Here is a 27,599-nt window from a genome sequence, read left to right as displayed (position 1 = left end):
CCGGCCCCGCCCCCGCGCGCTCTCGGGGCTGCGCAGAGGCGGCCAGGGCGCGCGCCCGCGGCGGTGGCGGAGGCCGGCGGGCTGGGTCCCAGGGGCGCGGCCGCGAGCCCCGGCGGGTCTGGGAGCTGCGGTGCTCCGGTTCCGAGGGGCTCCGGTCCGGCGGCGGCGCCCGCGGCGCTGAGCGAATTGAGGACGAGGCCGGGAGGGGACAGCGCGGCGGGTCCCTCTCCAGCGGCCACGCCCGGAGGTGAGTTTCCCGGGGCCGCGGCGCGTTCGGCGGGGAGCGGGGCTGGGCGGTGCGCTCGCTGCCGGGCTGCGGCCGACGTTTGCCGGTGGGGGGGTGGGGGTGCGGGGAGGCGGGGGGTCGTTGGGTCCCGCCGTGCCGCCGCGCTCGCCTTTGTCTCGAGGAGCCGGGTTCCCGCTAGGTTTCGGAGCCCGCGTCTGCGATCACGAAAGGGCGCCATCGGGCGGCGGCGGGGCGAGACCCCTGCCCAGCCCAGACCAGCCCAGGTGAGCCCGGCTCTCAGCCGCGGGCTGCTGGCTTCCTGGGTGCCAACTCCGGGAAAGCACATCATCAGCTGGTTTTCTGGTTCCGAAGACGCTCAGAAACTTCGAGTTCTGTGCTGTCAAAATGCCCCTGTTTCCAAAGGCGATCGCGGCAGAAGCACAGCTCAGGAAGCCAAGGCGCGTCTGCTCGGGGTAGACATTTCCTAGTGAACTTCATGCCCAGCCTCCCACAACGCACTTTATTTTGCAGTTTTCCTACTTAATTTCTTTTTTCCTGTGTGTCTGTTTTCCTTTTGACTCGCAGTTCATTGCTTCTCCGTGTGGTGTTCAGTGTTGGTTCCTTCGTAGGTAACGTGAGATCAGTTGAAAATAAAGATGGGAAACTTGTAGTCTGTATTGATGTCAGTGGGGAACTGTCAAGTGTGATTGTAAGGGACATGAACACCAACCTGCTTATTTCATAGTCACGGCTCAAGGATGTTTGGGGAGTATTTATAAGTTTTTAAATTATAGTTTCGTTTTAATGGGACAGACTTTAAAAACTGGTGTTGTGTTTTCTATGTAAATATGCTGAAAGTCTCATTGACTTAAAATGCAGTTTAATTCAATGAATGCTGAGCATCCATGTAAAACAGTAACGTTAATGCTAGGCACTGGTGGAATCCAAAAATGAGTGAGAATTGTGTGCAGGCTGGAGAAAATGATTAAACACAAATAATAATGATACAGGCAGAACACAGTGTGAACAGGCACTGCTACTGACTCCTAGACCTGCACTGTGGTAAATACTTTACATGCATACTTTACTTACTTAATACTTAATGTTTATTACTTAATAATTTGTCATTCAAATTTTTTAGTACCTACTGTGTGCTGAATGCTAATGATTTTGATATAGTAGGCGGTTAGATAGACATGAGCAGAGTAGGAACCATAGGCCAGGTACAGAAGGTCACCAGGTTGGAAAGCCCTGGGTGCCTAGCAACCGGGAAAACAAGTATTGCAGGGTGGGACTTGTCCCCAAGTTGACCTTCCTCCTCTGGCCTGTCTCTAGTCATGTGGTTCTCAACCTTCCTAATGCCACGACCCTTTAATACAGTTCCTCATGTTGTGGTGACCCCCAATTTCATTGTTACAAATTGAACATAATTAAAGCATAGTGATTCATCACAAAAACAATATGTAATTATATATGTGTTTTCCGATGGTCTTAGGCGACCCCTGTGAAAGGTCGTTCAACCCCCAAAGGGGTCGCGACCCACAGGTTGAGAACCGCTGCCTTTAGAGGAAGAACAAGGGAGCTGGAGAATGGCCTCATGACACTCCGGTTCAAGCCCTTGTACTACCACTCTCTTAAGCAGTAGGTCTCCAGGGCAGTGGTTTCTGGCCTGTATCAAATCATCGTAGGAACAAAGACCTGGGTCTGTTGACCACAGAAACAGTGTTTTGGTCAAACTAGAGATAACACTGAGGCCTCAGCTGTGTTTTAGCCCCAGGCCCAGAAAAAAAAAGCAAAACCAGAAGAAGCCATGCCAGGGCTGACATGAGGACCAGCTGCAATGACTGACTAATGACCTCCTACCCTAGTGCCGGCCAATCACAGAGACCCCGACCATGAAAGAACACACCTGGAAAGCTAATGAATATTCTTTTGAGGTGCTCCCCTGAGACTTCTAAAATCCCCAACTTTGGAAAGCAGATAAAATCCCCTAAGATGAAGGACTTCAGTGTGAACTCTCTCACTCTCATTCCCTTACACGCCTGCACCTCCCCCCCGCCCCCCACCTTGCTTGCTTTCTCCTAAGTTTTAAGGGCTCTTCTTTTGCCTCTATAACTTGTTTTACTGAGTCCGTGCAGCCCAGCTGGCTCACTTCGGTTACCTGTGCTGACATTCTAGATGGCAACCATTATAGACTTTGCCTTTAAGGACTTTACATTGCCATTTGGGAAACATTGTCATGGTGTGATGATTTAAGCAAATCATCCCACAAGTAAATGCCAGCAAACTTAGAGGCTAAAAAAAGGAAGAATGTAGGCTGTTGTGAGAGCGAGGAAGGGGTTGCGGGGGCACTTATCTCAGCCAGGAAAAGTAGTTAAGGTTTTCCTGAGAAAGTCATCCTCAAGCTGAGGTATGGGTAAGTAGGAACAGGTGACGGTGACTCCCAAAGGAGAGAAGGAAGGGCCCAGACATAGGAAATAGCTTCCACTGAGGCTTGGGAAGAGTTGGGGAGCTGGAAGGTCGAAGCAGTTGGATTGAATGTAGAAAGCAAGGGGGATGTGGGTAGGGCCAGAGAGATCACGTGGGGCTGCTTAAGCAGTGTTAAGGATTGGCAACCAATTTTTTTTCTCTTCTTGAAAAAACTTTTATGGAGAACTTTTCAAAGCACTCAAATGTAGCGAGAGAACAATACAATGGAACTCCCCTGCAATGTTATTCAGAGGATTTGGACCGTATTCAAAGAGCAGTGGGAAGTCTTTGAAGGGTTTTAAGGAGGGACGTCCCACAATGAAATTTGTATCTTAGTCAGAAAGGTCACCCTGACATTTGTGTCGAAATCAGATGGGATGGGGACATGAGCGGATGTGAGGAAACCAGCTAGCGAGGACGGTTGTGGCTGTGAAGAGAAGGCAGATTACCAACGGGTCTCTCCTTGCCGTGTTAGTAAATCTATATTCATGCCTTTTGGAGAAATCCTGGCAGATTTTCTAAAGGAGATTGTATTTAAGGAGGTAGATAACATTTCAGGAACCCTGGAATGAGAATGCCTAGGTGTCAGAGGGTGGCTGACAAGGCGACCCTGACCGCCTTTCCCTCAGGATTTCCTCATCCAAATTACTTTGGTCACCATCACTCCGGTCCTTAGGGGCATATACCTCATGCATTAACAATTCTTTCTAGAAGACACAACTGTACTTTCTTTTTTTGCACAGATTACAGGCAGTTAAGTGGAAACTTTCCAAAAGGTTTCATTTTTTATTATTTAATAGTAAACTAGAATTCATAAAATATACTGTCTTAAAGTGTCTGATTCTGATGCTACCATAATTTGCCCTCATAGGCCTAATTGTAATTCCATTCCATAGAAGAACTAAGTGAAGGAACTCCACATGGAAATGTGATCCATGGGTTTCTTTTTTTAAAAATATATTTTTATTGATTTCAGAGAGGAAGGGAGAGAGCTAGAGAGATAGAAACATCCATGATGAGAGAGAATCATTGATTGGCTGCCTCCTGCATGTCCCCCACTGGGGGGGGATCGAGCCCGAAACCCGGGCATGTGCCCCTGGCTGAAATCGAACCTGGGACCCTTCAGTCCACAGGCTGACGCTCTATCTATCCACTGAGCCCAGCCAGCTAGGGTGATCCATGGGTTTCTTTTCCCTTGTGTTTAATTCCAGGAATGGCTTTATCCTTAAGGAGAAGCTTCAGCTTTTACATAAAGATAGCATACCCAATGGTATAATATCTTGATACAAATATTTATCTTTCAAAAATATAGCCTGTATTACCTACCTGGTTTGGTTTGATTTTTGTTGTGTGTGTGTTTGCTTTGTTGTTGTTGTTAATTCTCACCCGAGGATATATATTTTTTTTTTCATTGCTTTTCCGAGAGAATGGAAAGGAAGGAGGGAAGAAGGGGGAAAGACAGAAGAGAGAGAAACATTGATCTTCTGAAAGAGACACATCAACTGGTTGCCTCCCACATGCAGCTGACCAGGACTCAAACCCGAGACCCTTCAGTGCTAGGGCCTAACTGCTGAACCACACCAGCCAGGGCACCTGTTTATAAAAATAAATAAAATTGGTAATACCCAAATGTTTTCTATTCGAAGTCTAACGTATACATTGAAAAGACAAAATCTTTTTATTTTTTATTTAATCCTCACCCGAGGATATGTTTTTTGATTTTAGAGAGAGGGGAAGGGAAAGAGAGAGAGAGAAACATCGGTGTCAGAGAGAAACACTGATCAGTTGCCTCCCCTAGGCACCCTAACCAGGGATGGAGCCTGAAACCTAGGTATGTGCCCTGACCGGGAATCAAACCCACAGCCTTTTGGCGTACAGGACAACGCTCCAACCAACTGAGCCACACTGGTCAGAGCACTAACTCTATTTTGACTAGGTTTTCTTTCTGGTGGATATGTTCCAAAAAGCTCCGTGTACTCTGTCTCCTGACTGATTTTATCACTGCAGTTGTTGGGAGTTAAGTGGGATAATATTTGGGAAGGTGTTTGGTAAACTGTGATATACAGTACAAATGTAAGATGGTAGTGGTACTAATTAGAAGTAAACTGAAGCAAGATGAAGAAATTGTTCATCTGTCCATTCTGAGGCCCCTTCATGCTGGAAACTTCGGAACTTGCCAGATGGCTTTTTTATTCTCTGCTGTACAGAACATGCATTAGGTTCACTCGCGTTATATGACTGTGATCATTGCGGCAGCTCACTCAGTGGGTACAAATAAATGTTACATGGTTCAAAAATTATGTAGCCAGTATTCTAGTACAGGTCCGTTAGAAACCAAGGACTCTTCATTCTCTTCGGCTATCATAAAACAAGCAAAAGACTTTATCAGTGGCCTATAACTATGAAATGATTACAGGTAGTAGTGATTTGCTAGAGGACGACACCTTCAGGGCGGCAACTCTCCGCTTTGCACTTGCTGTGCGCCGTGGAAGAAACAGGAACTGTGTAACTCCTGATACCGGACCTCAGGGATCTTGGATCCAGCAGAGAGATTAAAAGACAGAACAGAAACAATAGTAAACAAGATCAGACCAATATGACTTAAATGCCCCAAATCTAAATGTTTTAGGAGAGGAGTGTTAACTGGGTTTATTATTTCACCTTTATGGTAGAAGTGGATCTTGGGTTGGGGCTTGGAAGGACAATTAGGATTTCAATGCCTAAAGCAGGGGTGGGCAAACTTTTTGACTCGAGGGCCACAATGGGTTCTTAAACTGGACAGGAGGGCCGGAACAAAAGCATAGATGGAGAGTTTGTGTGAACTAATATAAATTCAAAGTAAACATCATTACATAAAAGGGTACGGTCTTTTTTTTTTTTTAGTTTTATTCATTTCAAACAGGCCGGATCCTGCGGCCGTAGTTTGCCCATGGCTGGCCTAAAGGATAGTTACAATGTGAGCCAAGAAGTGGAATGACTATGTTATGTTTATGATACAATAAGGATCAGATCTAAACTAAGGGATTATTTTAGAGTAGTTGAAAATAATGTTGGAAAACTGTCAAGTGAAAAAATGGAATGCAGGAAGGTAGCTGATCAATGATTCTTTCTCATCATCGGTGTTTCTATCTTTCTCTCCCTCTCCCTCTCTGAAATCAATAAAAATATATATTTTTTAAAAAAAGACATACCGCCCTAGCTGGTTTGGCTCACTGGATAGAGCGTCAGGCTGGGGACTGAAGGGTTCCAGGTTCGATTCCGGTCAAGGGCATGTACCTTGGTTGTAGGCACATCCCCAGTAGGTGGTGTGCAGGAGGCAGCTGATTGATATTTCTCTCTCATCGATGTTTCTAACTCTCTATCCCTCTCCCTTCCTCTCTGTAAAAAAATCAATAAAATATATATATGAAAAAAAGACATACCATGTAGTAAATATTTTAGTATTAAATATTTTTATTTTAAATATTTTATTTAAATATTGTGCTATTAAATATTTTAAAATATTAAAGAGCATTCAACTTGTGTCTATAATGTTTTATTTCTTAAATAAACACAAAGAGCCCAGCTGGCATGGCTCAGTGGTTGAGCCTCAACCTATGAACGAGGAAGTTATGGTTCGGTTCCCAGGTCCTGAGCATATGATGGGGCTCCATCCCCAGTATGGGGTGTACAGGAGGCAACTGATCAGTGATTCTCTCTCATCATTGATGTTTCCATCTCTCTCTCCCTTCCTCTCTGAAATCAATTTAAAAAAATTTAAATAAACAAAAAGAAGTAAGTCAAAATGTAAATTTTTCTGAATCTGAATGGTAGGGATGGGTGTTTATATTTTTCTCTATTTTATGTATATTTGTAAGGGAAGCAGTTTTTAAAGGGAAGCCATTAAATAGTTTTAGAAATGATGAGATTTGAAGGACAAAGTCTTAGGAGAAAACATTAGTAAGCATGAAGTTCTGGTTTTCTGAATATATTTTTAATTTGTTTTCTGGTTTTTAAAACTTTTTATCAAAGTCATATATCCACCGTTTAAAGGGGTAGTGTGGCTTTAGTGACTCTGCCTTACCCTCTAGCCAAAACCTAGAGTCTGAAATGATTGCTGGGAATGCTGCTGAGGGTCCTGGCCTCACACGTGTTCCTACTCACTCCTCTGCCTCTTAGAATTTCCTCCTTCTTTCTCCCTGTCAGTTTCGCCTAGTGTTTCAGAATTGCTCACAATTTTCTCATAAGAAGGCTAAGCAATACAGTCACTATCAGTTTACATTCAAGTCATAATGAAAACAATAAAGGTATTTAAAACAATTTTCAAGATAGGCTATTTTCCAGAGCAGACTCCACAATTCTACTCTGATTCCTAGCAAAACATAGGCTCCATGGGAATTGGTGCTGCAGCCAAATTGGCTGTGGTTATGGCCCAGCTCCATTAGCAGAGGCAAACTGGAGAACTGGAATGGACGTCAGGACCCCAGATCAGTCAGGCTCTCATTTTCTCTGGTGAAAGGCTGCCCCTGGGTCCCGTGACCAGATTAGCGTCACCTCCAGATCCTTTGGAGACTTTTAAGTGGGGCCAGTAGATTATTCTAGTGCCCATTTTCTTTCTGGTTCTCATGGCTTTGGAATGGATCTGGTGGGCCTTCAGTGGCTATGACTGATGTCTGCTTTCTATTTAAATGTACTTAAAATTGCCCTGGCCTGTGTTTCTCAGTGGTTAGAGATTCAGCCCGTGCACCAAAGGGTTTCGGGTTCGATTCCTGGTCAAGGGCATGTGCTTGGGTTGCAGGTTTGATCCCCAGCCGCAGTTGGGGTGCATTTGGGAGGCAACCAATCTCTCTTTTTTCCTCTCTCTTTTTCTCTTTTCCACCCTCTTCCTCCCCCCTCCATCCCTCCCTTCCAGTCTCTGAAAATCAATGAAAAAAAAAAAATATCCTCCAGTCAGGATTATTTTATAAATAAATATACTTAAAACTTACTTTTAAAAAAAATCCTGCCCTAGACTGTTTTGCTCAGTGGTCAAAGCGTCGACCTTGGGACCAAAGAGTCCTGGGTTCGATTCTGGTCAAGGGCACGTACCTTGGTTGCAGGCTCCTCCCTGGGCTGGGCCCTGGTCAGGGCATGTGCAGGAGGCAAACCAATCTTTTTTTTTTTTTCTTTTTAAATATATTTTATTGATTTTTTACAGAGAGGAAGGGAGAGAAATAGAGAGCTACAAACATCGATGAGAGAGAAACATCGATCAGCTGCCTCCTGCACATCTCCCACTGGGGATATGCCCGCAACCCAGGCACATGCCCTTGACCGGAATCGAACCCGGGACCCTTCAGTCCGCAGGCCGACGCTCTATCCACTGAGCCAAACTGGCTTCGGCACAAACCAATCTTTGTGTTTCTCTCACATTGATGTTTCTCTCTGTCTTTCCCTCTCTTCCACTCTCTCTAAAAATCAATGGAAAAATATCCTCAGGTGAAGATTAACAAAATTTTTTAAAATCCTCACCCAAGGATATTTTCCATCGATTTCTTTCTTTCTTTTTTTTTTTTTTTTTTACAGAGAGAGGAAGGGAGAAGGAGAGAGAAACATCAGTATGAGAGAGAAACATTGATCGGTTGCCTCCCATACACACCCAGACCAGGGATCAAACCCGAAACCTAGGTATGTGCCCTGAAAAGGAATGACACAGGAACCCTTTCGGTGTATGGGACAACACTCCTCCACTCCGAGCTAAGCCACCCGGCCAACACTTAAAACTTACATTTTTTAAATAGCAGTGCTGTACTTGCCTTTTGTATATGTACTCTCCAGAGAGAATTTAAGGAACATATTCTTATTTGACACCGCCTATTTGAGAGTTGAAATATTTTTAATGCATTGTAGAAATCTAACTTGATTATGTCTCCTCTTGGGGTAAAGTGTTTTTCTTTAGTTTTAAATCTGCAGTGTAGTCTCGGGGATCTTGATATCATAAAAAATCTGTCATGACCTAATAATAACATATTCTTAACTGTATTGTTTTTCTTTTAAATGTATTTTTATTGATTTCAAAGAGGAAGGGAGAGGGAGAGATACAGAAACATTAATGATGAGAGAGAATCATTGATGGGCCCTCCCACACACCCGCTCCTGGGATGGAGCACGCAACCCAGGCATGTGCTCTGACCAGGAACCGAACCTTGACCTCCTGGTTCATAGGTCAACACTCAACCACCGAGCCATGCTGGCCAGGCTTAACTATATTGTTTTAAGCACATATAAATAGAAGTTGTAATTTAGTTTTTCCCTAATATGAACTTTTTAAAAGCATAGCATGAATTGAAACTAACTTATATAGGTTTATTAAAGCATTGCACTCCAGTATTTTTTAAAGCTTACTTAATATTAAAACATCAAAAAGTCATTGATTTCTTTTTTCTTTCTATAATCAGTTTGATTGTGTGTGTGGGGGGGTTTTTTTAGTTAAATAACCAGACATTCCAGATTAGATAAAACAGACTTCATTTTCCCTAACTTGAATTTTGATAACTGACGACTTAAATTTTGCAGTAGGCAGGCAGTTCATTACTATTGTCTGTGTTTGACCTCACATAGCTCATTTGTGTGCTATTACTCTATCTAAGAAAGAGATGGACATGAATATAGATATTGGTTTATATTAGGGGGAAAAATAAGGTTACCCATAAGCTGGGAAAGAGAGGACAAGGTGGGAGGGGCAAGGATGAAAGCTGGATTTCTCTGGAACAATATTTATATGGAACCATAAATATTTTACACACTTAAGAAACACATTAACTGAATTGACTATCAAGTAGGTAGCAATATCACACAGGAATTGTTTCAAGTAATTTAAAACATAATAATTTTACTGTGTATCCTAGTGAGAGCTTTGAGTTTGGTCACTTGTTCTTAAGACCCTTTCAGTGTTACTTTGGCACACATAATAACTTATGTGGAGAATATGAGTGCATGCAATTTAAAATGCTATGAATTAATTTATTTAAAATGCTAAACTCGTAACTTTAACTTTTGTTTCCTTTTACCTTTACAGTAAGGCAGAAGAGAATGAAAGAAGTAGATAATCTTGAAAGTATAAAAGAATGGTAAGTTAATTCGATCTGTGAAGTTTCTTTGTTAGTAATGCCTTTGTTAGTGTCTTTTTCTATTTTTACTGCATTTCACTGACTGTGATTGTAAGTGTTCATTATGATTATCTCAGTTAAATATACCTAATAGTAGTATATTTTAAAGTAACTTTTTTTTTTTCACCATCACTGCATTGAATGGATTTTAGTGAAGTCACTAGATCTTCTTTTTACTAATAAAAAAAAAATTGTTAGGACAATTTATGTGACAATTGCCAACAAGTATTTTTAAGAATTTAAGTGAAATAAGCACATTCTTCTTTGGTAGAAAAATAAAAGTTAAAATGTTCTCTTTGCATATTACTTCTGTCATATAAGTGAGAAATGCCAGTAACTTTGCTTCGTTAGCCTCTTGTGACAGAGTCACAGTGGAAACATAATGGCTTTGGAGTCAGGTAAACCCAGGTTTGAATCCATCTCTTTCTTATACTACTTCTCTGGCCTGTGGGCAATGCAGATAGATTATTTGAGCTTCAGTATCTCATCTGTATAGTCCATGGACAGAGACAACAGTGTGGTGAAGGCCTGGGGTGGGGTAGGGGCTGGGTGGAGGAAAGCAGAGTGGGGAGGAATGGGGGACATCTGTAATACTGTCAACAATAAAAAATAAATTTTTACAAAAATATATGAACTGGGACTATACTTAGGTACCTGAAAGATTTTGGGGATAATTAGATAGCTTATATAAAACACTTAGCATAGTATTAGCATATAGAAGGCATGCAATAAATGGTAAATGCAAAATGTGTGGCTGTTAATATAGAATATTTTATTCTCATTTACGGAGGTGAAATATATCTTGTATTATTCTCTTTGTTTTAAATCCTTGAGGTACATTTCTTTCATCCGTAGTTCATTTGAGACAGACAAGTATTTATTTCACACTTACAAATATTTTGAAAATGCTTCTGTATCAAACAAACATTTGTTATTTTTGACTAGAGTGTTTACTGTTTTATTTATATTTGATACTAACTATATAATTTTAAGATTGTGTCAGGGGTCTCTAAGACCACCCCCAGGTTTGTAATCGTACTATGATTTATTACAATGGACGGGTAAAAAGCAAAATCAGCAAAGGGGAGAGAGCACATGGGGCAAAGTCCAGGGGAAACCAGGCACAGGCTTCCAAGAGTCCTCGCCTGTGGGGTCACCTGGGACGAACTTAATTCTCCCCGTGATTAGTTATGACAGCCCATGTGAAATGATATCTACCAAGAAAGGTTATTGGAAATGAGCCTAGGCTTTTTATTGGGGGCTCGTCACCTACTCAAATTTCAGACTCTCCAGCGGAAAGCAAGCAGGCCTTTCGAAGGATAGCAGTCAGGCCCACTGTGTTAACTCTTTTCTATGCAGACATACAATGATTGAACGATTTAAAAGAGTAAGATTAGCTTGGGACTTTTTTTTTTTTTAACACTTTATTGAGACCTAATTCACATACCATATGATTTATGCATTTAAAGTATTCAATTCAGTGATTTTTACTACATTCACAATATTTACTGCATTAGTATTGTGAGAAATCATCTTAGGGTGTGATTATTTTTTAATAGGAAGTATCATATTGTTGCCTTGGAAAGGCATAATTAATACTTTATGATAATATGAAGTGTCTTAAGAGTAGATACAGAGCCCTAGCTGGTTTGGCTCGGTGGATAGAGCGTTGGCCTGCGGACTGAAAGGTCCCACGTTCGATTCTAGTCAAGGGCACGTGCCCGGGTTGCAGGCTCGATCCTCAGTAGGGGGCATCCAGGAGATGGCCGATCAATGATTCTCTCTCATCATTGATGTTTCTATCTCTCCCTCTCCCTTCCTCTCTGAAATCAATAGAAATATATTTAAGAGAGAGAGAGAGGCTTTATAGCATACCATGGTTAGTAGAATAGACTTGGAAGACATTAACATTCTGTTTCTGCCACTTACTAGTTGTGTAACCTCCGACATATAAGTTAACCTCTCTCTGACTCATTTTTCTTATCTATAAAATGGGAGAAAGGTACCTATAGTTCCTGGCACAGTCTAAGAGCTATAAAAAGTGTTGATTACTTACTGAATCTGAGGAGATATATCTCAGAACATTTATGAATCTAATATATGAATTCTAAAAAGATCTGCCAGGAATATATTTTCTATCAAATGAACCTTTGGTAATATTTCCTATATAATATAAATATAGAATGAAATCCAGTATATGGAAGTGAGCAAAATGGGTGAAGGGGTTCAAAAGGTACATATTTCCAGGTATAAAATAAAGAAGTCATAGGGGTGTAATGTACTATAGTGACTATAGTTACTAATTAGTGACGATAGTTACTAATACTGTATTGCATATTTGAAAGCTGGTAAGTTAATGCTCTGCCTGGGTAGGTCAGTTGGTTAGAGCATCATCCTGGTGAAATTTATCCCCCAACTCCCACCCCACAGATGTTTTTGGTTGTCATAACACTTTGGGGGTGGGAAAGTATGCATGCTACTGACATCTAATGGGTCAATGTCACAGATGATGGTAAGCATCCTAGAATACTTAGGACAGCCTGCACAACAAAGAATTATCTCTCCCCAAATGTCAATAGACTCAACTTGAGAAAACCCTGCTCTGGACCCAAAGGGTTAATGACTTCCCAAGGTCAAATGTCTGTTAACTGAGAAGAGGGTCTAGACTGCGGACTTGGAAGTGGCATCTCAGGTCAGGATCCCTTAACTAGAATAATGTATGTGAATTTTTAGAGAACTGGTAGTTAATAATGCTCACTTTTCTTTGTTGTGTATTCAGGGTTTGTGAAACAGGATCTGACAACCAACCTCTTAGTGATAATCGACAATCAACTTGTGAGTATTTTGTCGACAGTCTTTTTGAGGAAGCCCAGAAGGTTGGTGCCAGATGCTTGTCTCCCACTGAACAGAAGAAACAGGTAAATGCCTGTGACTTTTTTTCTCCTCCACTGTTTCTCCAAATATGGACCTTTTAGAGCGGTGGTTCTCAACCTTCTGGCCCTTTAACTACAGTTCCTCCTGTTGTGACCCAACCATAAAATTATTTTCGTTGCTACTTCATAACTGTAATGTTGCTACTGTTCTGAATCGTCATGTAAATATCTGATATGCAGGATGGTCTTAGGCAACCCCTGTGAAAGGGTCATTCGATGGCCAAAGGGGTCGCGACCCACAGGTTGAGAACCGCTGTTTTAGAGAGTCCACGAGATCAAAACTGTTTAATAATAATAGTGAGATGTTATTTACCTGGTCATTGTGTTGACCTTGCACTGATCCTGCAAAATCGATGGTGGGTGATAAAGCGGCTGGCACCTTAGAAGGAGTCAAGGCCGTGGCACCAAACTGTACTGGTAATTACTGTCTTCTTTGCTTGCACTTGCAGGGATAAAATAAACACTAGTTTCGATTAAAAATGTTCTTGATGAAGTAGTGAAAATGATAAATTTTATGAAATCCCAATCCTTCAGTGCACATCTTATTAATATTATAATGCAAAGTACACAGACATTTTACAATATACAGAAGTATATTTTTTAATTAACGTGATGCATTTGTTTCTTACTGCTTTGCAGGTAGATATAAATATAAAATTATGGAAAAATGGATTCACGGTCAATGATGATTTCAGAAGTTATTCAGACGGTGCAAGTCAGCAGTTTCTGAACTCCATCAAAAAGGGGTAAGCAACCTTGGTAAATAGCAGGATAGTTTAGGCATGTTTCATTTGGAAGAATGGTTTTTAATGGCTGTTTACACATCCCTACACATTCACAGGTACTTTTAGAAATTCAGTTTCATAGGATGGGTTTTCTTAAGAGAGCCACAGCTATAATTTTGAAGAAAGTGGAGGCGTTAGAATTTTGACCAGGTGGTCAGTGCACGTCATAGCCAGCAGTCGAGCAGCCTTAGCATATCATTTGCATATTACGCTTTGATTGGTTGAAAGGTCGACCAGATGACCAGACACTTAGCATATTAGGCCTTTATTACCATATAGGATATTTTTCAATTCCTTTTGCATGGAGAGTATATTTTTCAGTAAAAGAAAATGCACATGGTGAGTGTGGGCACTTTGTTTCTTTCCCTTCCCAGGGAATTGCCTTTGGAATTACAGGGAACATTTGATAAGGAGGAGGTGGATGTTAAAGTTGAAGATAAGAAACATGAAGTGTGTGTGGCAACGAAGCCTGTGTTCCAGCCCTTCTCAGGACAGGGTCACCGACTGGGAAGGTGAGTGGGCTCATGATTGTAGCAGAGGCTGGACTAACATTCAGCCCATCATTATTTTACCAGGGAGACCACAGATATGGAGCTTATCATTTCTCCCATTACAAATGGAATTTTTTATTAATCCTCACCCAAGGACATGCAGAGAGGGGGGGGGGGCGGGGGGGAGAGAAAAAGAGAGAGAGAGAAACATCAATGTGAGAAAGAAATATAGAAACATTGATCAACTGCTTCTGTATGCTCCCCGATTGGGCATCAGACCCACAACCCAGGTATCTGCCCTGAATGGGAATCGAACTAGCAACCTTGCGGTGCACAGGACGATGCTCAACCAACTGAGCCACTTCGCCTAGTGCAAATGAAATGTTTAATGTTAGCTTTTGTGAGGACTCCTCTAAGTCATATTTACCTTCGTGTGAATTAGCATATGCTGGCACTACAGTAAAAAAATCTTGGGGGCTTGTTTGGTTTCATCAAATCAAAAGGGCATGGCTTATTGAGGACATTAGGCAAAATTGGATGGATGGGTCGTTTCTTTTCTCCCTTACACTCACCACCTGAGCTTTGCCATTAAAGTTAGCGTGCAGACACTAGCTTTTGAATATAGGGTTCCATTTTACACATACCACTGCTTTTAACATTGTACTGTAATCACTATCTGAATTTTGAGGTAATAAAAATGAAAAATGTCTGATAAAGTTAGCAGTATTAAAACCTTTATTTGTTGTTGTTGTTAATGAAAATAAGCTTTATGTCCTAGCCGGTTTGGCTTAGGGATAGAGCATCGGCCTGCAGACTGAAGGGTCCTGAGTTCGATTCTGGTCAAGGGCACAAGCCCAGTTTCGGGCTCGATCCCCAGTAAGGGGCAGGCAGGAGGCAGCCAATCAATGATTCTCTCTCACCATTGATGTTTCTATCTCTCTCTCCCTCTCCCTTCCTATCTGAAATCAATAAAAATATATTTTAAAAAAATTAAAAAAGAAAATAAGCTTTATTACATCAAGTAATAAATATATAAAAAGAGGCAGTGTTAGTTATTTTCTTCCAGATGTTTATAGTATCAAAACCTTTAATTATGCCCAGTTGGTGTGGCTCAGTGGTTGAGTGTCAACCCATCAACCAGGAGCTCAGGGTTCTTCTATTCCTGGTCAGATCACATGCCCAGATTGCAGGCTCAATCCCCAGTAGGGGGCATGCAAGAGGCAGCCAATCAGCGATTCTCTCTCATCATTGATGTTTCTAACTTTCCCTCTCCCTTCCTCTCTCTGGAATCAATTAAAAAAACACACACCTTTAATTATTTTCAGATTTTGCAGTCTTTTTATTTTATCCTCACCCGAGGATATTTTCCATTGATTTTTTTAGGGAGAGTGGAAGAGAGAGGGAAAGACAGAGAAACATCGATGTGTTTAGAGAAACACATTGATTGGTTGCCTCCTGCACAAACCCCAAATAGGGTCCAGGCTGGTGAGGAGCCTGCAACCAAGGTACGTGCCCTTGACTGGAATTGAACCCTGGACCCTTTGGTCCACAGGCCAACGCTCTATCCACTGGGCAAAACCGGCTAGGGCTGCAGTCTTCTTTATATCTGTGCCTTATAGCAGAATATGCAAAGAGGTTAGATGTGGGATCACTTTTATTTTGATGATTTCTCATATGTTAATTATCAAGATTGGTAAGGTGTATACACATTTATGCATACATATAAAAATATCCAGATATGATTTTCAGAAAATACATTTTTATACCATTGGATCTACTTTTTAACAGAATAATAGTGTGCATTTGGTAAAAATGAATGACATATATATGCATCTGACTTTTTTGTCTGGATTTTTTTAGTGCCACACCAAAAATTATTTCTAAAACAAAAAGTATTGAAGTTGAGAAGAAAAATAATTTGTCTACTGTCCCACTAAACAACCTGGAACCCATCACTAATATACAGATCTGGTTAGCCAGTGGGAAAAGGATTGTTCAGAAATTTAACATGTCTCATAGGTGAGTCTTTCATTTCATTATTTGTCTGATTTTTTTCCTAATTTTAATTTTTATCTCTTCTATTAACTTCAATCAAGAGTTGCATTTCTTTATTATCTTAGTGTGATTATAGAGATCACAGTATACATTTGTTTTTTGTTTTGTTTTTTAATCCTCACCCGAGGATATTTTTCCATTGATTTTTAGAAATTCCATTGACCTTTAGAGAGAGTGGAAGAGAGAGGGGAAGACAGAGAGAAACATCGATGTGAAAAACACATTGATTGGTTGGCTCCTGCATGAGCCCCAACCAGGGAGGAGCCTGCAACCAGGGTACGTCTCTTGACCAGAATTGAACCTGGGACCCTTCGGTCTGCAGGCCGATGCTCCATCCACTGAGCCACACTGGCTAGGGCTATATTTGTTAATTTTACTGCACAGTTTCTTTAATCTTTTTTTTAAAAATATATATGTTTATTGATTTCAGAGAGGAAGGGAGTGGGAAAGAGAGATAGAAACATCAATGATGAGAGAGGAGCATTGATTGGCTGCCTCCTACACACCCCTTACTGGGGATTAAGCCCACAACCTGGGCATGTGCCCTTGACCAAAATCAAACCTGAGACCCTTCAGTCCACACACCAATGCTCTGTCCACTGAGCCAATCAGGCGAGGGCGAGTTCCTTTCATCTTTACTGTTTTTCTTCCTTTTTATAGTTATATTGTTTGCCATAAGCTTTAACCATTAGTTATCTAATATTTGATATCCAAATAAATACAAGGACCACATCCTGGACTTTTTTGGTGACCTGCACAGGTTTAACAGAGTGGCATTTCTGAATTTTAGTGAATTGATTGGGAGAATTTTGTCTTTCGCAATGTGCCATATTTCATTAACTCTGAGTTGCGCATTTTTTTACGCTTAGCGCCTCTGAAATGGGGATGCATCCATCGCTGGCCACATGGCAATCCTGTCACAATTGTCTTTGCCTTAGTATCACCCTCAAAGCGTGCAACACAAGTATCAGACGAACAAGAAGCACCCCAGAGGCAGTAGCAGAGCACTTCTTAAAATACATTCTGTGTCACCAACACACCTGGTGATTCTGAGGGTGGGTATTACGTGGAGAAACATGTCCAGGATCTGGGTGTGACTAGTGTTCATTAGGAATGGCCCTACCATTTCATTGTAATTAATTTCCTACTGTCCCCAAGGGTCCACCTTTAAAAGATGGCCCCAGTGAACAGCTCTAGCATTATAATTTGAGTGTTCTGTGTGTTCACACAGCCAGATATCTTCACATTGGCTCGTTCAAATTTTCATAAAATTGTATTGATAGTTGGTGCCATTTTACAGGATAAGCCACATCAAAGACTTCATTGAAAAGTACCAAGGATCTCAGAGAAGTCCCCCCTTTTCCCTGGCCACGGCTCTCCCGTACCTCAGGCTGCTAGACGAAGCTCTCACACTGGAAGAAGCAGACTTACAGAACGCCGTCGTCATCCAGAGACTCCACAAAGCCACAGAGCCTTTTAGAGGACCTTCATAACATCGACCTTCGACCCACCAAGTGGAAAGTTTGCAGAGAAGCGATGGTTCGTAAGTGAACACGCAAACCGAAATGGGGGAGTCAGGTTTACTGAACTTTTGGTTTGAGACCTATGTAACTCCCTCCAGATGGGAAGACGAGTAAGTACAAGTTAGGAGAGGAAGCTACGACGAAACTGTATTCAGTGCACTGTCTCCCAAAGGCTACTCAGAAAAACATACTTCTTTTCAAATACCAATGATTCAACATAAGATAGATTAAAGGACTATATCATTTAGTATCTTAATGTGGTATAAATTAGCAAACATGTTCACAGCATCACTCATTTAAACATCATTCCAGACAGCAGTGATTTACTCAAATGTTAGCTTGGCTCAGAATTTTTAAATAGCAATACATTAAAAGTTATACATGGCAGGTTAAAAGCATCAGTGTCCTTATTTTATACCTGAGATACAATCAGAATGCTGGAAGGAACTGCTTCCACCACAGCCATGCCTAAACCTCGAAGTGTTCTCAGTCTGCATTCTCTAAGGCAAGGTACACTCAAACATTAAGTTGGCAATAGTATCTAGTATTTTCAGGTAAGAATAAAATTCTGTAGCTTAGTATAATGTCAGTATTAATCTGTCTACTCACATTTCTACATTTTTGAGAAGTATAATTTTTTAAAATATATATTTATTGATTTCAGAGAGTTAGAAACATCAATGATGAGAGAGAATCATTGACTGGCTGCCTCCTGCAGGCTCCCTTCTGGGGATCAAGCCCACAACCTGGGCATGTGCCCTGACCAGGAATCAAACTGTGACCTCCTGGTTCACAGGTCAATGCTCAACCACTAAGCCAGGCCAGCCAGGCGAAAGTATAATTTTTTAAAAAACTATGTTCTCTCCAGGAACCTCAGTTCACCCCCTATTTTATTTTCTTTCAAAAATTAGGGACTTGTTCTTAGCTAACATTCACAGTATGTCATTCATTTGAGACTGCTTACTCAGAATCTAATGTTGTGTTTGTCACACTGCTAATTAACATTTCCTAAATGCCTTATGTCATGTATGGTTTTCTATTCCATACATTAGCGTCAACCTGTGTATACATCCAAGGGTTATTTATTACATTCTGATGTCACCAAGGAAGACTTGCTTTGTTTCTTAGACTTTACAACCAGTTAGACTTCGCTAGTCACTGTCCGATTGCATCCCCTTGTCCAAAAATAAGTTTAGGAAGCCTTTTTGCAAATGATCTGTTGCATCATATTTAAAGTGAGATATACACTGAGTGTGCCAAGGAACTAAGCAGCCATGCCCGTCAGCAGTAATGTTCACCGGGCATTGGATGTCTGCTGGGAGGAGCAGGTCTTAAACTGTTTGGTCTCCAGACCTTTTGTTTATGTGAGTTATAAATCTGTTAAAAATTTAAAAGTTACACATATTTATTCATTTAAAAATAATACACATGTAAATATAAACACTTTTATGAAAAATGTCTATTTTCCAAAACATTAAAAATAAGATTTCGTGAGAAAAGTGGCACTGTATCCCATTTTTTGCAGATGTCTTTCCTGCCCGCCTTAAAGAGACAGATGGCATCTCCTGTCTGCTTCCACGTTCAATCTGTTGTGCTATCGCACATCATGCGGCCTCCAGTAAATGCTACTACACGTTCATGAGAAAGTGAACAAAACAAATAACGTCTCAGTATGATCAGGAAAGTAGTTTTGACCGTGTGGACCTGAAAGCCATTCTGATAAAGCAATGATTTGCCGTGATTCTCAAGCCTTAGTGTAAGAATCACTCGGAAAGCTTTTCAAAAGGCCTATTGCTGCCACTCACCATGCACATCCTGATTCATCGTATCTGGGGTGAGTCCCAGATCTCTGCATTTTTTATCGCATTTGATTCTTAGGTAGGTAATGGCAGGAAATCCTGCACCGAAGCTTCCCCTTAAGAAAATAAAGCCTGGGGGGTGAGGACACATTTGTAATACCTTAACTAATAAAAAAATAAAAAAATAAAAAAATAAAGCCTCGTGTGCACCATGGACAGTGGAAGACCCTCCACTGAAATGGGGGGTCCTCTTAGTTTTATCTCTGTTCCCCACAGTTTGTTCTGAGACTGTTCCCCTTTAACTCTGAACTAACCATGCCATAAACCTATACTTCGTCTTCTATGAGCACAGCTGAGATTAGGCTGGAACATTTAAATGAGGTTTTTATCAAAGGCTCAGGAATAACGAAAGGGAAGTACCCGTATAACTAGATGGCCCGTTTCATAAACTCTATCTTCTGTTGGAGGAACATTTGAAGAATGCTTTCTTTTAGAGACCTGTCTTTTTACTAGGAAGGGAGGGAGGACAAAGGAAAACCTTCTCTTTTTGTTATTTACTCTCAGAAATGAACAGGTATATAATAGAAAATAAATATTGTCAGTCATGTTTACAGCTGTGGCAGAGCCCCCTAGTGAAACAATGGCATTCTTTACAATAATGAGGGGACAGTAAAATCAATGAACTTCTCTTTCACATATAAAATAACATAAGGTGGTTATTAACATTTTCAAGAATATGTAAGGAAATGTTTCATATAGGCCTATCATGAAGCATTTTATAATTTTTACTTGCATAATTATAGTCATTATGTGATTCTCCATATATTTCTATAAAGGGCCTCTTGGAAATATTTGTCTTGTACCTACAGAAAAGCCTCCTTCGTGGATGTTCCCATTTATAATTATTTAACCAGGAGACACACAGGAGGTTTTCTTATGTGTCCATGTAGAATACACCCCAGTGGGAAGTTTCTATAGGGAAAGACCCATCACCAGCAGTAACCTTCGTTTTTGTAACTGTAAAAACTTTCACTAATGTGGATAATATTCTCAGAGGTTTTCTAAAATGAGAATCATCTGATAAAGCTTTTTACCTGAAAGTTTCACGTTCTAAAGTTGTTAATTAAATGTGTAGAATATTCAAAACATGTTGATTTTAGAAAACATAAGCTGAATTTATTAAGGGAAGGCAACCTGGCAATTAAGCATATTAGGTGTGGAATATAATTTGACCTAAAGTCATTTCAAAACTATTGTCAGTTTCTTGAAAATCATTGTTAGAGTTAGTATATAGAAGTGCATTTCTAATTTTGCAGATTCTAATTTACTGGTTAAATTACTATGCATTTTCCAGGTTATAACGGTGATCTTATTTTATATACTTCTCTCCTTCAGAATACTTTTTATTATGTTTCATTGTGTTGAAAATATGGTATGTATGCATCTATTTTAGTGCCTTAAAGTACTTTGAAAGCAATCTTTTGCTAAAGGCTAACAAACTGTTGTCTTAAGGGTGGAATACTATTTGTTAAAAGGATCTGTGAAATAATTCATACTTGTTTATTATAAAGTGGTTACATATAGGTGCATTTGTCATTTTTATTTGGCAAATTCATTCACTTTGAGAATCTACAAATATTTATTAGTTGCCTTCTGTTTGCCAGGTACTTTAACCAATGTTACTTTCACTTAATACTCAGAAATGTTAAAGTGTGATATTTTCTATACTGACTCAGTGTTTGTGTTTGTTTTTTAAACCATCCTTGTGACCTGAGTTGAACTAGCATGAAGACTCCTTGGTAGGATTTACTTCTTTGTTCTTTCTCTAACTACAAACCATTTAATTAAAAATTAGTTCAGCATAGTACATCTTCAAATAGCAGTGGTTTACTCAGTAGACAAATATTTGACTTTTGTTGTTTGCTTTAAATGTATTTTTGCACAGATAATTCATATAAATTATAGAAAATTATAAGATGCAGATATTCTTAAATGATCTTTAAGTCACCTGTGTTACCATAAAAACATTCAAACCTGTAAAGAATCTTTGTGAGTTTATTTGAGCCAAACTGTAGACATATGCCGGGAAGCAGAACCTCAACGAGTTGAGATAATGCTCCGGAGAATGGTGGGTTACATCTGGATTTATACATTACAATCAAAAGAAGGGACGTAGGTGGGTTACATGAAATCCATTGGTGATAGACTAGAGGCAGGAGAAAGCAAAGTGGGGAAACCCCTGGGATTGGATATAAAGTAAAATGATGGACACATACTTAGGTGGGTGCAGGAACAATTAACATGATAATAATGAAGGAATTTATGGTATCTGTCCTGGCACATTAGGTTGTGCCCCCAAGGGTTCCAGAAAAGGGGAAGTTACAAGTTACCCAGACATTTCAAGGGTCTGTTATTATAAATGCAAAAAGACAGGCTCAGTTAAGGTAAAGGTTGACCTTGTCAGTGAAGATACCGGCCTAGGATGTAACTGCCCACCATAACTGCTTTTAATTAAAGTTTAATTTCAGACCATCCTTTGTGGTTACTTTAGGTCTCTGACTTTGCAAGACTGCCATGCAGGCCTTCCCTGAGCTTGTCAGGTTAGCATGTGGCTTCTTTCTTTCACACCTGCTACTCCACAATTCAAAGATAACCATGGATAACATTTAGTGTGCATCCTTTCAAACATTTTTAAGTGTATCAATCTTTAATTTTGTTTTAATTAAAAAGCAAGCTCTTTGGTTATTGTTATCTAACATATTGTTATCTAACATAGCAATTTATTGAAATCTAACATATTTGCCTTTAACTGAAAACTGCATTAGGAATATACCATTAAGTAGAAGAATAGCTGTTAGGAACAAATGCCATATATATATGGCATATATATATATATATATATATATATATTTTTTATTGATTTCAGAACGGAAGGGTGAGGGAGAGAGAGATAGAAACATCAATGATGAGAGAGAATCACTGATCCGCTGCCTCCTGCACACCCCACACTGGGGATCGAGCTCGTAATTTAGGCATGTGACCTGACTGGCAATCAAATTGTGACCTCCTGGTTCATAGGTTAACAACCACTGAGCCATGCCAGCCGGGCCAAATGCCTTTTATATTAATTATATTTTTGTGCAAAAAAGAAAAAGAAGAAGGAAGTTTGTTTTTATCCACTTCAAAGTTGAGGTGTAGAAAATGTAATGAATGACTTGCTTTATTTTTTTTAATAAATTTTATTGATTTTTTAAAAATATATTTTATTGATTTTTTTTACAGAGAGGAAGGGAAAGGGATAGAGAGTTAGAAACATCGATGAGAGAGAAACATCGATCAGCTGCCTCCTGCATAGCCCCTACTGGGGATGTGCCCACAACCAAGGTACATGCCCTTGACCAGAATCGAACCTGGGACCCTTCAGTCCTCAGGCCAACGCTCTATCCACTGAGCCAAACCGGTTAGGGCCAAATGACTTGCTTTGGACTAAGTAGTGTATACTTTAGAATCATAGGATAGACTCCTTAATCTGCCAGTCTCGGAATGTAACACATCTGCATTTCATCCAGTAGGAAGAAGCACACTCCTACCCTTTCAAAAGAACAAAGCCAGCTTTATTGGGATGTAATTCACATACCTTACAATTCACCCAATCCAAGTGTTTCGTATGTTCACAGGACTGTGCAGCCATCCCCTCAGTCTAACTGTAGAACGTTTCTGTCCCTTCTAAAAGAAACTCCATACCCATTAGCATTCATTCTCCACCCTCAGTTCTAGGCAACACAAATCTACAATCTATGTATACATTGGCCTATTCTGGACATTCAGGTCAATGGGAATCATACAACATGTGATCTTCTGCATCTTTTTGTTTAATGTTTTCAAGTTTTATCCATGTCTTTTTTATTGGAAATACCTACCATGTTTACTTATCTGTCAACTGATGGCCATTTGGGTTGTTCCCACTTTTTGGCCCTCATAAATAATGTTGCTATCAACATTTTTGTTCAAGTATTTGTGTGAACATGTTTTCATTTCTCTAGGATATATACACTGAGTGGCCAGATTATTATGACCACCTGATGTTTGTAGGCAAATTAGCCATACACTGCATCGTATGGGATATGGAAGCCGAAGGCCTGTTCGAACACCTTTGCTGTCTGCAGTTACCAAGATAAAACGTCTCCAATTCACACAAGAACACAAGCATTGGACAGTCGAGCATTGGAAAAAAAGTCATGTGGTCCGATGAATCACCTTTCCAGTTGCATCATGCAGACAGCAGAGTGAGAATTTGGCGGAAACAGCCTGAAAGCATGCACCCCACATTCATGAGTACAACCCTTCAAGCTGGTGGGGTCAGTGTTATGGTTTGAGGCATGTTTTTCTGGCATGATTTGGGCCCTTTAATTCATGTGGAACAACGTCTGAATAGCACAACATACCTAAGTATCGTTGCTGATCAAGTTCATCCTATCCTGTTGATGGCGTATCCCAATGGAGATGGCTTCTTCTAACAAGACAATGCGCCATGCCACGGTGCTTGTATTGTGCAGGAGTGATTTCGGGAACATGAGGGAGACTTTACTTTACTTAGGTGACCCCCACAATCACCAGATCTCAATCCAGTTGAGCATTTGTGGGACGAAGTTAAAAGAGTCATCAGGCAGCTGGTTCCACAACCATCAAATCTCACAGAACTGGACAGTGCTATTCATCAGGCATGGTGTCAGATTCCTCGCATCACCTTTCAACATCCCGTGGAGTCAATGCCAAGAAGAATCGCCGCAGTATTGAAGGCAAAAGGTGGCCCAACGAAGTACTGATTGGGTGGTCATAATAATCTGGCAACTCATAATAATATATATCCCACGTTCAAAGGCTGTTAAATTGCGTTGTTTACCCATATCTTCAGAAAAAAAAATCACTTCTGTTGTCGTGGTAAACAACCTGCTTCCCTATTTATAATGGTCTGGCCCTCTAGCAACTTCAGCGTGAAATTATAGCTAATTTGCCTACAAACGTCAGGTGGTCATAATAATCTGGCCACTCAGTGTATATACGTAGGAGCGGAATGGCTCGGTCATATGCTAATTCCACATTTAACTTTTTTTATATACTTTTTTTCTTTATTTTTTAAAATATATTTTATTGATTTTTTACAGAGAGGAAGAGAGAGAGATAGTTAGAAACATCGATGAGAGAGAAACATCGATCAGCTGCCTCCTGCACATCCCCCACTAGGGAAGTGCCCGCAACCCAGGTACATGCCCTTGACCGGAATCGAACCTGGGACCTTTCAGTCCGCAGGCCGATGCTCTATCCACTGAGCCAAACTGGTTTTGGCTTTTCTTTATTGATTAAGGTATTACATATATGTCCTTATCCCCCATCCCCCCCACTCATGCCCTCACCCCCCTTGTGTCTGTGTCCATTGGTTAGGCTTATATGCATGCATACAAGTCCTTTGGTTGATCTCTCCCTCGTACCCCAAATCTCCCTCTGAGGTTTGACTGTCTGATCGATGCTTCTCTGTCTCTGGATCTATTTTTGTTCATCAGTTTATGTTGTTCATTATATTCCACAAATGAGTGAAATCATGTGATATTTATCTTTCTCTGACTGGCTTATTTCGCTTAGCATGGTGCTCTCCAGCTCTATCCATGCTGTTGCAAATAGTAGGAGTTCCTTTTTTACCACAGTGTAGTATTCCATTGTGTAGATCTACCACAGGTTTTTTTTATATATATATATATATATATATATATATATATATATATATATATATATATATATATATATATTTTATTGATTTTTTACAGAGAGGAAGGGAGAGAGATAGAGAGTCAGAAACATCGATGAGAGAGAAACATCAATCAGCCGCCTTCTGCACATCCCCCACTGGGGATGTGCCCGCAACCCAGGCACACGCCCCCGACCGGAATGGAACCCAGGACCCCTCAGTCCGCAGGCCGACGCTCTATCCACTGATCCAAACTGGTTTTGGCACTACCACAGTTTTTTAATCTACTCATCTGCCCACGGTTAACTTTTTGAAGAAGTGCCAGTTTTCCAAAGTGCCGGCCCTCCTCTACATGCCCACCAGCAACAATGTATGATTTCTCCACATGCTCCCCAACACTTTTTATTGTCTGTCTTTTTAAGCACAACTATCCACGTGGAGTAGTATCTTGAAGTTTTGTATTTCCCTTATGACACGAGCATCTTTTCATGTCTATCTTTGGAGAAATATCTATTGAAATCCTTTGCCCATTTCTAAATTGTGTTATTTGTCTTGTTATTGTTGAGTTGTAAGAGCTTTTTATATATTCCTGTATAAGTCCTTATAATTTGCAAATATCCTATTCTGTAGGTTGTCTTTTCACTTACTTGCTGGATGGCTTACAACCCAAGGTTTTTCATAACAATATAGAGCAATTTGTGGTTGTGGTGTCCTATCTAAAAAACAATTGTGGTGGAGAAAAAACAGCGACCGGCAGGAAGGTAGGGAGGGAGAGAGTGTGAGAGCGCAAGGAAGTGATAGAGGAGTGTGTGGACGTGTGTGGCGTGTGTGTATGAGCTAGGGACAGTTAGATTCTGCAGGTCTTCTAAGGGGCTGCTAAACCGGGCAGTCTTAGACGGCGGGGCCCCGCTCCCTGCGCGGACACTCCTGGGCGGCCAGCATGGGCACAGCGACCACGCCATCTTGGGAAACAGAGCTGCTTGAGACTAGGATCCTGGCCTCAGCACTACCCAGTCTGATCTCAGACACATACCAGGACCCTGCAGCCACTGGGGACAGAGACCGGTGACCACAGCTACAGACCTGCGGACACCAAAAGTTCAGAAATCCCCGTGGCAGATCCATGAGTAACAGAGCCCATCCCCCTCCCTGCAGGTTCCCGGGCAGCGCCTTAGTAACTGGTAGACCCACCCCTTGCCCGGACCTCAGTGCTGCTACAGGAACTTTAGCCTGGAAGTGCGCAAGCACCTTGGAACTGATCCTGCGTGCACTGCCAGCTTCAGGAGTCCTGGGCTGGGAACTCAATACCAGATATCAAGCTGTATTACAAAGCCAGTGTTCTTAAAACAGCTTGGTACTGGCACAAGAACAAACATATAGATCAATGGAATAGAATAGAGACCCCAGAAATCAACCCAAACCACTATGCCCAATTAATATTCGACAAAGGAGGCAAGAGCATACAATGGAGTCAAGACAGTCTCTTCAATAAATGGTGTTGGGAAAATTGGACAGATACATGCAAAAAGATGAAACTAGACCACCAACTCACACCATACACAAAAATAAACTCAAAATGGATAAAAGACTTAAACATAAGACGGGAGACCATAAAAATACTAGAGGAATCCATAGGCAGTGAAATAGCAAACATATGTCAAAGGAAATTCTTCTCTGATAATGCTCCTAGGGCAATGGAAACTAAAGAGAAAATAAACAAATGGGACTACATTAAAATAAAAAGCTTTTGCACAGCAAAGGAAACAATCAACAAAACAACAAGAAGATCCACTGCATGGGAGAACATATTTGCCAATGATATCACCGATAAGGGTTTAATCTCCAACATTTACAAGGAACTCATGAAACTTAATAATAGGAAGATAAACAATCCAATCAAAAAATGGGCAATGGACCTAGATAGACACTTTTTGAAAGAGGACATACAGAGGGCCGAAAGACATATGAAAACATGCTCAAAGTCACTAATTATACGAGAGATTCAAATCAAAACGACAATGCGGTATCACCTCACACCTGTCAGAATGGCTATCATCAACAAATCAACAAACAACAAGTGTTGGAGAGGATGTGGAGAAAAAGGAACCCTTCTGCACTGCTGGTGGGAATGCAGACTGGTGCAGCCACTGTGGAGAACAGTATGGAGCTTCCTCAAAAAACTAAAAATGGAACTCCCATTTGACCCAGTGATCCCACTTCTAGGAATATATCCCAAGAAACTAGAAACACCAATCAGAAAGGATATATGCACCCCTATGTTCATAGCAGCACAATTCACCATAGCTAAGATCTGGAAACAGCCTAAGTGCCCATCAGCAGATGAGTGGATTAAAAAACTGTGGTACATCTACACAATGGAATACTACGCTGTGGTAAAAAAGAAGGAACTCTTGCCTTGGATGGAACTGGAGAGCATTATGCTAAGTG

General features: G+C 40.8%; 1 protein-coding gene and 1 long non-coding RNA gene across 5 annotated transcripts; both read left to right on the top strand.

Annotated features, from left to right (window-relative positions):
• Positions 1-28: 28 nt before the first annotated feature.
• UBXN2A (UBX domain protein 2A) lies at positions 29-21,449 on the top strand. 4 transcript variants are annotated; one of them, XR_004971920.1, is made up of 8 exons: positions 30-247; positions 9,732-9,783; positions 12,602-12,740; positions 13,395-13,501; positions 13,915-14,052; positions 15,892-16,050; positions 17,387-17,629; positions 19,135-21,449. XR_004971920.1 is itself a non-coding variant. In XM_036335223.1 (8 exons), the coding sequence occupies exons 2-7, from the start codon at positions 9,746-9,748 to the stop codon at positions 17,577-17,579; spliced, it is 774 nt and encodes a 257-aa protein (XP_036191116.1). In that variant the 5' UTR covers positions 30-247; positions 9,732-9,745; the 3' UTR covers positions 17,580-17,625; positions 19,135-21,449. The 4 variants fall into 4 exon arrangements, 3 of the variants coding, with proteins under 3 accessions (XP_036191117.1, XP_036191116.1, XP_036191115.1); XM_036335223.1 differs by having other exon boundaries at positions 17,387-17,625; XM_036335222.1 differs by having other exon boundaries at positions 31-247; positions 17,387-21,449.
• A 3,624-nt stretch (positions 21,450-25,073) lies between these two features.
• Positions 25,074-25,855, top strand: LOC118669235. The gene is made up of 2 exons (XR_004971921.1): positions 25,074-25,141; positions 25,427-25,855. It is a non-coding gene; the product is annotated as an uncharacterized LOC118669235 (long non-coding RNA).
• Positions 25,856-27,599: the final 1,744 nt, after the last annotated feature.

Source organism: Myotis myotis, unplaced genomic scaffold, assembly GCF_014108235.1.
Source record: "Myotis myotis isolate mMyoMyo1 unplaced genomic scaffold, mMyoMyo1.p scaffold_m19_p_14, whole genome shotgun sequence".
Classification (NCBI taxonomy): Eukaryota; Metazoa; Chordata; class Mammalia; order Chiroptera; family Vespertilionidae; genus Myotis; species Myotis myotis.
This window is presented reverse-complemented; position numbering and strand designations above follow the sequence as displayed.